General features: G+C 36.1%; 1 protein-coding gene across 2 annotated transcripts in view; it reads right to left on the minus strand.

Annotated features, from left to right (window-relative positions):
- The window catches only part of NAA15 (N-alpha-acetyltransferase 15, NatA auxiliary subunit), a 43842-nt gene that overhangs the window by 30300 nt on the left and 1019 nt on the right, over positions 1–12523 (minus strand). Inside the window, exons 2-4 of one of the 2 annotated variants that reach the window (XM_081332239.1) lie at positions 3184–3268; positions 1949–2053; positions 238–395 (exon numbers count right to left, since the gene is read on the minus strand). In XM_081332239.1, coding sequence (XP_081188365.1) covers positions 238–395; positions 1949–2053; positions 3184–3268 — 348 coding nt within the window. Of the gene's footprint in view, positions 1–237; positions 396–1948; positions 2054–3183; positions 3269–12523 lie in introns of those variants that run through there. The other variant, XM_081332240.1, reaches the window with a different exon arrangement.

Consider the following 12523-nt stretch of genomic DNA (forward strand, 5'->3'; position numbering starts at 1 on the left):
GGAGAAATAGATGCAGATGCTAAATTATACATAAAATCTCATGTTGGATGCTTGTTCATTGTCCCACTAAACAAGAATTCTATCAAAAATTTCCTTGCATCTTATTTAAATAATGTAGTCACAATTCTGTGAGATGGTTGAGTGTAAATATGAGTGCTGGATGAGTAAGTAAATAACTAAGAAAAGCCATTTGTTATGAAACTTATAAAACGTTCTTGAGGTTTGCTCTTCACTCACCCTGTAACCTTCTAGATCTCTCATTTGAATTTGTAGCAGTGAAAGATCCCTCAAGATTTGGAGATTGTCCTTATCCCATTTCAGTGCATTTCTGTAACATTTGATGGCTTCATCATACTTCTTGTCTGATCTCTGAAGAAGACCATAGACATGCCAGCCTGGATACTCAGTTAAGGACTTACATTTTGAAGAAAATACAACAGACGTGACTGAACTCATTTCCAGAAAAAACAAAACACAACATTAGAAAACATGTCTCTTTGGAAAAGCCATCTGCTTATCAAAATAACAGGCACCTGTGCTACTTTGTTCCCCTCCCATTTGATACTAAACTCTCTTCTGCACCAGTAAGCAACGTTGCCAATAAAGCTGCAACCGTTAAAGGGGGGGGGGCAGGAAGACAATGGAAGAGGTGCATTATTTTGGAGCTCTGCAGCCACCAGCCAATATTGATGCATAACAGTAGTAGTATAGAGCATAGCATAATAACTTAAAGAGTAATAGGTTATAGTAATAATAATGGAATAGCAATTTTATGGAATATAGTACAAACATTTTGATAGTAATAGCAATTGAAGTGTAGTAGTGTACTGTAACAATAATTATCATAGTAATAGTATAGAGATAGCAATAGTACATAGGAAACACTGACATATTATTTTTATATATTTCTTTTTACAAAATAAAACCTCTCAAAATCCTTATAGTGAGATATAAACAACTTATCCAGGTTCCAGCATTTTTGTGTCTTGAGTCTATGCCATCTAAATGGTTACAATTTAAAAAAGATCCTGTGACTGTATTTGAATTGCAAGTTTTATCTAATAGGTTAGTATGCCACAAAATACTATCAAAACTATTGATGCAATTTCAATATAATTATGAATAAAATTTTATCAATATATCATCAATTTGTATTTATTTAAGCCACCAGTAAATATAAACAGTAAAGTAGATTGTTTATTTATTTATTAACTATAGATTACAGGTAGTTCTAGTAGAACAACCACTCATTCAGTGACTGTTCGAAGTTACACAACAACACTGAGAGAGATTTACGACAGTTACCTAATAACTGCAGTTATCTCAGCATTTTCACAATCATGTGGTTGGTATTCAAGCAATTGGCCACTTGCTCGCAATTATAACATTTGCAGCATACTATGGTGTTCAGTATCAAAGGGATCGCCACTTGCAATCTTCACTGTTAGCTTCCCACAGTCAACGGAGAGGCCACTAAGATGTCTCAAATAGCAATGACTGTGGGATGCTACAATTGTGTGGGATTCACCTAATGATAGCAGTTGTAAGTCAGCATGATCTATGATGTCACATTTTATAACTGTGTCACTTAGTAATGGAGTTCCTGGCTTATTAAAAGGGAGGATCACCCGTATAAGATTCTATACTGATTAGAATTCACCTAAATATTATGTAATCAAAGACAAAGCTGAGAAATGAAACAGTACTACTAGAGCTTAAATAAGTTTTATGGGAACTTAAGATAACAGACAAATATATATCCACTAAGGAAGTATTGGACTAAAGGCAAATATCTATGCTGAAGAATTTTGAACTTACAGTACTATTTACAAATTCTGAAGTTTAAAAAGTATTTACTTTAACTCTTCAGCTTAAAAAGAATAGGTAGGTAGCAGTCATATTTCCATATTTACTTTTGCAAATTTAATCTGTAACTTGAAAAGGATACAGACATGACTCTTCAAATCATTTCTTAACCCTCTTCGAACCAGTTCATATGCTTCCTCTTTTTTACCTAAGCAGTTTAATGTCAGTCCTTTCATAGCCAAGGTTTCTAAAACAAACACATAAATATAAATGATAAATACACTTTCTATTTAGAAATCACTATCAGCAGATACTAATTTTCAAGCTATTTGTTAAATACCTATTCAATGTGTAAGTAGGAAATAAGATATGTTGTTTCCTTAGCTCCAAAATAAAATCTTGTTCTTTAGAAAATGTTTTCAACTTGTTGAAATAAATTATTTTTTAAACAGACCTACTTAGATTCCAAAAAGGGCACTTAATGTAAATGATGTATATTCATTAAATCACATGTATGATCAATTAAATTTATTGTTATCATAGAGTACACAATATCAAATCACTAAACATAAATATCGTATTTTATAAAAGTATACTACAAATTTAAATTATATTTCCTCTTTTACACCTGACCTGCTATTGTGAATGGAACTTAACATATTTTTATGTGCAGGGCCTGCAGGTCAAATGTCTTATCATAGAATCTATTTGTGATTTGTTCTTCAAGTTATTCTTTTTTCCAAAAGGAAAGGTGAATCAGGGAAGAAAAAAATATTATTGAATGATTTGTCCTTTGTAAACAATGAAATGCTGAAATCAATTGGCATTAGGAAATCAGTGCGTGAACAAGTACATTGATTCTTCACCGGCCCAAACATTTCCTCAGAAAATATAGAATAGTTTGATTTTGCAGGATGAAACTACACATAAAAGTAGCAGACATTTGTCCCATATTCAGGACTTGACAATGAAAATAAATATGAGATGAATTAAAACTAGGTTATTGTTAGTAAACCTAAAAGATCATTTAAAATAAAAAATCACATACTTTTATTTGTAACAGCTGCATGTCTGGAATTTATAAACTTAAAAGTAACCCACTGCTTTTTGTCCTTCCCAAAATCAGAGAAGCTTTTAAAATTAATCTAAATTATTTATATTTAGGTGGGTGTTGATGGGTGGCATAATTTTGGTGGTGGTGAATATGGCTACATTCTTTTTATTAAGTGTTTAAATTCAGTGATAATATAGGTATATTAAAATATTGTTTATGATTGCTGAACTTTCAGGATAAAACATAATAGCAATATTATTATTAGTTTCAGAATCCAATTTAGCAACAATGCTAAGCATTATGCAGAAAATCTGAAAACTTACCCCCATGTTCTGCAAACTTTGGATTAGAAAGTATTTGTTTGCAAAATTTCAGACCGTTCCTGTACTGTTTGTGTTCATAGCACCTCTGTAAGGAGACAGAAGTCCAAACACTATAAATTCATCATATTACAAATATAAAAAACATGTAAAGCCATCAGTGTTCCTAATCATATCTAGCTATTATTTCTAATACAAATGTGCAGAAATATAAGAACTGTCAGAAAATATGGAATTTAATTTCAGTAAACCAGTGATCACAAATACAGTAATAAATAATAAGAACAAAAGTGTCATTTCCCGGAAACCATAAAATTCTTAGAATGCAATTATTTGTTAACAAAATTAATCAAACTGTTAATTTTTAAAATTTCTGACTTTTATTTTCTTGAAAATCTAGAATAACCTAATTAGAGTGGGGTGGCCTGTATACACTTTAGTTTAAAACTTTGGAATGAGGTTGGAAGAGATTAATCATTGCCAAAATCATAAATCAATTTTCTACACTATGAAATTTTTGCAACTCTTTATATGAAAAAGGTACAACTGAGTGAAAATATCAGACAAGAATGTACTTTATTAAAATTAAATGAGACATTCCTGATAATTATTTAAATAATTAACAGTCCTAAAGAATAATTAGCTTCACAATTTAAATCAATTTGGTTATATCAAGTATGCCCAATGGCGGAAAAATAATGTACTCTGATTTTTCCTTATGTTTCTTCCATGTTTATATCCATCAGTGCACACAGTCCATCACTGAACTTGAAATGCCAGAACAGCAAAAACCTGAATTAGGTTAAGAGATTTCAAAATTCTTTTAACTACACCATTCTATCAATGACTCTTGAAGGGTGTGCCCTAAAGTATCCTGCTAAGCTGGAATAACAATAGCATATTTTTAAATATATAGTATAGTACATTCAAGATGGAAAAACTAAACAGGTAAACAACTGACAAGCCATATAAGAACTAAGCGCCACAAAGGAATTATCTTTATGAAGTTTATAAACTTGCTTTACTATATAGGTAATAAAAAAGGTAAAAAGAACACAGATAAATTTGCCCCAAATATCAAATATAATTTCAATTTTATTTTATTTATGCATCAAATTTTATTCTGCTAACAGAAGGACCTCTTAGTTTTCAAAGTCTTTTAAGGGCCAACTTTAAAAAATGGAAGTATATAAATTAATATCTGTATTCAGAAGTAAGTCAAGACCCATATGGTACAATCAGATGACTATTTATAAAATATCTGCTATGCATCAGGGAGAACGGGGGAGAAGTGTATGATTTAAGCTCTTATCAACTAATTTTTCTCTGAACGCATTATGTCATCAATTTAGTATGACAATAATATTCCTATAGATCTACTACTGTATTTTGATGAGTCGTTTCTATTCTACAGATATTTTCACTGTAAGACACTGTGATATTTAAATATTAAAATTCACATTGATTTGTGCATTATAAGATAACAGTATTTCTGAAAAGTATTCCTGACACGGAATAATTGATAACATAGTCTGAAGACCATCATCTGAATATGTTGTAAAGCCCCCCAACTTAGATTGTTTAGATCGGACATGTCAAACTTGTGACATCACGTGATGTATCGGAACTTTTTCCCCATTGCCGGCAATGGAGTGGGCGCGGTTTTATTGTGATGCGTCCAGCCTGCGGGCTTGCAGTTTGACATCCTTGGTTTAGATGCTTAGTTTTTTTAACTCTTTTGTATATCTTCCAGAAGCACCTTCTGAATATTCCAAATGTCAAATTTATACAATCTTATTTAATGATCTTCTGCTATTACACCAAAGTAACGATACAGTAATTCTTGGGTTACAGTGGCAATTGGAACTAGAATTTCCATCAATAAGCAATGCGGCTGCAAAGTGCAATGTCACATGACCACATCCAATGTCACATGACCACATCCATTTATAGTGCTATAAATTATAAAATGAACCATGGTGCCAATATGTACATATCCCCAAAATACTTGTTTTGTATATTAAATATGCCAATTTATTTTTTAAAAATAAATAAATATAAATGGCCATTCTAATATGGTCTTCTCACACCTCAATTGATCATGTTGTAGAGCTCGATCACGTGTACATCCCACTTTGCAGACCATTGCTCTAGAGCACTTACATGTTGAACATTCCAAGTGCACATCTTTATTTTTTAACTCCCAATATTAAAACCAAAATAAATAAAAATCATAAAGTTTCACCCTGAAAGAGGAAATTGAACTCTTCACACAAACTGCAGCATCACACTTTTCTTTGTGTCAAAAGCAGTTTAAGTTCAAAACAAGAAAAAAATCCTAACATTCATTGCAGCAATTCTGATAAACAAAGAATACTTATTTAAATATAGAATATTAATTTACATATTATTTTTTTGAATTTATGGAAATGTGACTTTGGATTGAGATATTATAAAATCTATTAAGTTCCAAAATTGTAATTGCAAATAGTCATGGTTTCAATATACAATTTAATAGCTCTGAGCTGAACATGTTTTGTTTCAAAATTAACTTTATATTTTACAAAATTTATTTAACAGTTAAATGTATGCAAATCAGTACTATATCATTTTCACTTATGTTTCCTATGATCAAGAAATATTAAAGACAACCATTTCCCTGATGTAGCAACTAAACTTACGTTCATTCAAGCATTTTCAGTCCAGTTCAAATTACAGGTCAACAACAGCAGTTATCTTTTTGATACAGGGGGTAGCAAAATAATTGGTAGGATTTACTGAACCATACCGGGAAACCAACATATAAATGGGGCTAATTCTGCCTGCACAAGACCAAACCTTAAGAACAAATGTATACAAAATAAGTATTAAGAAGATAGCAACAAACAGCAAACACAGTGACAGCAAAGAAGCTGAAGAAACAGTGGACCACCTACTTAGCTGCTGCAAGATCACACACACACAGCATGACAAAGTAGAGACAATGGGGCATTGGAATATTTTCAAGTAATACTATTTGCCTGCAAGCAACAATTAGTGGGACCACAAAATATTAGAAAATGAAGAACTTAAAGTGCTCTGGAACTTTAGAACTCAAAATGATGTGCACCTGCCACCTTTCCCAGACTTAACAATTGTTGATAAGACAGACAAAACGTCTGGATAGTGGATATGGAGCACCTGAAGATAGCAGAATAGAAGAGAGTGGAGAAAATCACAAGATACAAAGACCTGCAAACAGCAAAAGGAATGAGTATGGTAAAAGAAAATCAAGATAGTACCAATAATAGGCACCTGGAGTGCAATTCCAAAACATCTGGACACCACTTGTCACCATTTTGGTGACAAAATTACCATCAGCCAACTGTGAAAGGCAATTTTATTTGCAACAGCTTACATCCTGCAATAATATTTCTAACACCATTAGCTTATTCCAGGTCCTGGGGAAGGACTCCACTATTCACTTATACATTACATCGATTATTCCTGCCCATAGAAATGGAGATAGAGTCAAACAGTTGAAGAAATGCTTACATTGGCTGATTAAGTAAAATACAGTAAAGAACAAGCATTGTTCTTTGATGCAAGTTAAAAATTGCACCATATACTGAATGTGCAGGAAACAAAATATTAATATCATAATATAATAAAAACATGAACAGAATGCTAGCAAAAGAAAGCATTATATCGTCAATTTTTAGAAAAGTTTGAGGGGAAAATGGATAGATAAACATGGCAAAGGTTAACATCTGGAACATTAAAAAAAACTGGACAGCTCAAGAGCAAACTATATGAACTAATGCAATAAAGGCCAGAATTGGGGAAAAAAACATCAAATAATTAAAAGTGCATACTGTGAAGAAGCAGAAGAAATTGTAGATCATACACACAACTCATACAAGAAAATTGCATAAACTTACAATAAATGACATAACACTGTTGTCAAAATGATTCACATCTGTGCAACTAATGAAATATTAGTAGGAATATAGTTGCAAAAAATAATAGAAAATGAGGAGGTTAATGTATTGTGGGGCATCTGAATACAAATCGATAGTCTTGTCTCATAAAGACCAGATATAACTATGGTTGAAAAGAAGAAAGGGTGGATAATAGATGTGGCAATGTCAGGGGATAGTAAAATAGAAGACAGAGAATCCAGATGCTACTGACAAGGCAAGCCACTATATATAAATAAAGAGCAAACCCCACTAACTAGCACTGAAGATGTTACCTAGTTGGATGATTAATGTCTGCAAGAAAACAACTAAGCTTAGAGAGCACCAAAGACTCCACAAGAGATTTCATTCATACAGGTAGTCCTTGTTTAGCAACTATCTTGTTTAGTCACCATTACAGTTATAACAGAGGTGAAAAAATAAGCGTGTGGCCAACCATTTATAACTCAAGACCCACTTATGTATCATTGGGTGCCATGGCTGCAGTAACGGCAGACTGGGTGGGACTAAAAAGTTCAATCAATCAATTCCAACGTTGCGAGATCTTTCTTTTCCCGCAAGAAGTTGAAATTGATTGAACCTTTTTTTTTTGTACACGGCAGAGGCCTAAAGCAAAAAGGTTTTATAAAACCCAGCTGAAGACCTAGGACTGGGGCGAGGACGTGTGTGCCCACAGAGAGGGGTCTGCGTGCCACCTGTGGCACGCATGCCATAGGTTCGCCACCACAGGACTATAGTCTCTCCTATTGATGAACTTTACTTAAAGCTAGAGTTTCTACTGTTTACAATTCTTTTGTTTTTATCCAGTTGGAGAAAATCCTGCATCAGAAATCTAACCAGATTCTATTCTATGTTATATAACATTTGTTATCTATTACAAGGCTTTTCAACCAGTGGTACGGGTACCACCTGTGATACATTGGCACCTGGCAGGTGCTATGCGACCATCCTAGAAAAGCGGTAGTGGGGGAGGGGAATGAGCTGAACTGGTGGCAGCACCGCACAAGCCTGAGTGAGACGGCTGGAGCTGCCGGGCTCTCAGGGCTCAGCGGAAGTGGCAGGATCAGTGCCAGGCTCCAGCTGGAGCTTGATGCTGATCCTGCCACTTCTGCTGAGCCCAGAAGAAGCACCAATCAGCTGGAATGTTGCAGGATCTCCAGGATCTTGTGATTTACATTCAGATGCTTGGCAACTGATTCATATTTATGATGGTCAGTGTCCCAGTCATGTAAAGTGACCAAAACCTGCTGCAACCACCCAGCGGGGGGGGGGGGATAAAAACCTCGGACAGGAGGAAGAGTGCTGCCAGGCGGGCAGGCAGGTGTCTTGCTCGGCTATGGCTTGGGGGGCACTTTTTTCAGTGCCATTGTAACTTCGAACAGTCACTAAGCCAATTGTTGTAAGTCGAGGACTACTTGTACTTCATCACTTTTTTCTTTTTTTTGGGGGGGCGGGTCATCAAATTTTTGACACCTTGCTGGGCGACTGGTGGTACTCGGACGTTGCCATTTCCTAAAAATGGTACAATGGGTGAAAAGGTTGAAAAGCCCTGATCTATTATACCAAAAAGATATGTATCTCAAAAGTAATGCATTTACTATGCACAATATGTATAATGAAAATGAGGTGAGGCTTGAATATAATTATTATGCACAATGAAGAATATACAAGCAGATGTGAATATGCACACATACACAAATAGCTTTTCAAACATCTGAAGGTGGATAAACGTAACAGGTAGTTCTCAGTTTACGGCCAAAATTGAAACCAGAATTTCAGTTGCTACGAGATGCAGTCATCAAGTGCAACTGCTTTGCTTAGTGGCAGCAATCCAGGTAACTCCAGTTGCTAATGTTAAGTGAATGCCCTGATTGTTAGCCAACACAACTTCCTGCGAGTTTCCCAAATCAAGTCAGTGGGGAAGCTGCAGTTAAAGCTCCAGGCCATGCCAGGTGGGGAAGGAAGCAAGGGAGAGCATCAGGGAGGGTGGGTGAGGGCCTCAGAACTGCTTGGATTTTCAGCCCCAGAGTCGAGAGGTTTCTGAAGCCTTTCCACTCTGCGGCTGAAAATCCTCTGTGACTGAAAATTGTGCCTGGATTTCACTACAGTCAGTTTTCAGGCTCCCTCTCATCTCTGGGGGTTGGCTAAAAAGGCTCCACACTGAAATCCAAGCAGAAATCCATTAAGAAATTTAAGCTGCCACTCTTCTTTCTCATCTTTGGGGATGAATGAAAAAGCTCAGTGCTGAAGGAGAATCTTCTCAACTTTGAGGGGCTGCCTGAAAATACTCCATATCAAAGCTTGAATTTCAGTATGGAGCTTTTCCAGCCAACTCCCAGAGCCTTCTAGGTAGGCTGCAATGGCTTGCGACCTTCCCTGCTGGCTTCCCCGCTGACCTTCTGGGGAAGCTTGCAGGGAAGACTGCAAATGTTGCTTACATCAAGGCTCTTCAACCAGTGGTACGGGTACCACCTGTGGTACATTGGTACCTGGCAGGTCGCTACGCGACCATCCGAGAAAAGTGTAGCGGAGGAGGGGGATGAGCTGAACCAGTGGCAGCACCGCACAAGCCTGAGCGAGAGATGGCTGGAGCTGCAGGGCTCAGTGGAAGCGCCAGGATCAGCACTTCTTTGGAGCTGTCAGGACTCAGCGGAAGCTCCAGGATCAGCGCCAGGCTCCAGCTGGAGCTTGCAGGGAAGACTGCAAATGTTGCTTACATCAGGGCTTCTCAACCAGTGGTACAGGTACCACCTGTGGTACATTGGTACCTGGCAGGTGCTATGCGACCATCCTAGAAAAGTGTAGCGGGGGAGGGGAATGAGCTGAACCGGTGGCAGCACCGCACAAGCCTGAGCGAGAGATGGCTAGAGCTGCAGGGCTGTCAGGGCTCAGTGGAAGCGCCAGGATCAGCACTTCTTCGGAGCTGTCAGGGCTCAGCAGAAGCTCCAGGATCAGCGCCAGGCTCCAGCTGGAGCTCGGTGCTAATCCTGGTGCTTCTGCTGAGCTCAGAAGACCACCAATCAGCTGGAATGTTGCAGCACCTCCAGGGTCTTGTGATTTACATTCAGATGCTTGGAAACTGATTCATATTTATGACGGTCACAATGTCCCGGGGTCATGTGAAGTGACCAAAACCTTCTGCAACCACCCAGAAGATGGCGGGGGGCTAAAAACCAAACACCCCCCACCCCACCCCCGCTGCCAATCCTCAACAGAAATGCTCACAACAATGAAAACCTCAGATAGGAGGAAGAGCACCACTGGGCAGGCAGGCAGGTGTCTTGCTGGACACTTTTTTCAGTGCCATTGTAACTTCGAACAGTCACTAAGCAAACTGTTGTAAGTTGAGGACTACCTGTACTTCGCCACTTTTTTCCTTTTTTTTTTTTGGTCATCAAGTTTTTGACACCTTGCTAGGCGACTGGTGGTACTCAGATGTTGCCATATCCTAAAAGTAGTACAATGGGTGAAAAGGTTGAAAAGCCCTGGCTTACATAATCATGGGTGCTTGGCAACCAGTTAGTTCTCAAGCACCCAGAATAGTTTGCCGAGGTCCCAGATCATAATCACCTGACTGCAGGGGTACTGCAATGGTTGTAACTTTGAGGAAGGCTCATAATTCCCTTAGTTCAGCATTACTGTGACTTTGAAGAGTCACTGAATGAATGGCCACAAGTCAAGGACTACCTGTACACATGCAAATAGGTAGAGAAAAAATATGGATCTTATTCCTACAGATACTTAAAAGTATGCTAGTTCACATATCTAACACCTAAAGCATTTTCTACTTCACAGAACTGTAAAGATACACGCCTTTCATTCATACATTTTGTACTGACATAGAGAAAGCACTACTAGGTTTAGTTGTCAAAATGAGCAAAACTATCTTAGTTCTGTATTTTAAAAAAGTGTTAAAAGTTCTACAAATTCAGATAAGTCATTAGATATACTTAGCATTTTCCGCAGAAAAATAAGAATTTATTACATGTGCTTAATAAACAGTTTAAATACCTGTTTATCTGCAAAACAGCATTAAAACATAGAAAATCAAGTTGGGACAAGAACACTAAAACAAGTTCCTTAAGTCTAACTGCCTGTTCCAAAACCATTCTTTCAACTTCTGTATTATAATTACTCTGTACAGTACCTTTACTATGAATATATGTATTTCTTATAATAATTCAGTTTGGAATTGGTTCCACCTGAACAAATTGCTACATTCAAATATGTCAGGAATTCTGATTTCTCAGAATATCAAAGTTTTATTCCACTTAATTTCTCTAGATATTCTCTGGTCAATAAAAAGACTTCAGAATATTTTAGTGTTATATTCAAATAAACTGGCATTCATAATCTAAAATGACTCATGATCTAAACCTGATGATCCTGGCTTATTTGGGCAAAGATATCAATTGGGATATAATAGTAAGTAATCGCTGACTTCTGTCTACTCATTTATGCACACAGATCATACATATGACAAAATTCTATGTTTACCAAAACTAAGTAAATAAGGCCCAATGTGAAAGCCTGAGTGGCACAACAAACATTCCACTTTAAACAAACTTGGCAAAACAGAATACAAGGATACATAAAAAAATCCTACATTAATTCACGTACACATTTTAAATTCTATATTCTAATATTCCACTTTTGTAAAATGTGAGGCTGCAACTAAAATATTTTAGCAATTTCATATTGCCATAATGTATCATATAAAGATCTTCTTGGAGACTACTATGCAGCATTCATGCAAATAAACTGTTGATCACACAAATATAAAACCTAACATCAAGGAAATATAGGCACTGTGCGTATTTAGGTATCTTCCAGTTACACAACTTGATCTTAAATATCTGCCCTATAGATGAATTATTTGCTTATTAATTATATCCACTTTTAACCTATTCAAGAATGATACAGCTTCTCTTTCTGAATATTCCTTTACTACAGATTGTTTCAGACAAGTTACTAGATATAAGACATTAATGGCCTCATCATTTCTGTCCATCCCAATTACTCATTCTGTAATTTACAGTTGCCATATTTTAAATGACTGTAATATTTTGGGTATAACATCCTCCTAAGAACATATTTATGTTCTTAAAAATAGATGATCATTAGATATCTAACACAGGATTGAGTTACATGGTGTAATGTGACATTTCTGTTTTGGCTTAACATTATACAATCATTGTCTACTAAGCCACAATTTGAAAATGCTGGAAAAATATCGTATACATTATACAATGTTCAAGACAGAAACCTATCTTAAGTTTAAGTAGATAAAATAGCAAACTTTAACAATTTGTCCATTTGGCGAATTGCTAGATTTACAAAGTGTTGCATTTCAAATAATTTAACTTCATCTGTTTTTAAAAAAT

The sequence above is a fragment of the Vipera berus genome, assembly GCF_964194415.1.
Source record: "Vipera berus genome assembly, chromosome: 7".
In the NCBI taxonomy this organism is placed as follows: domain Eukaryota; kingdom Metazoa; phylum Chordata; class Lepidosauria; order Squamata; family Viperidae; genus Vipera; species Vipera berus.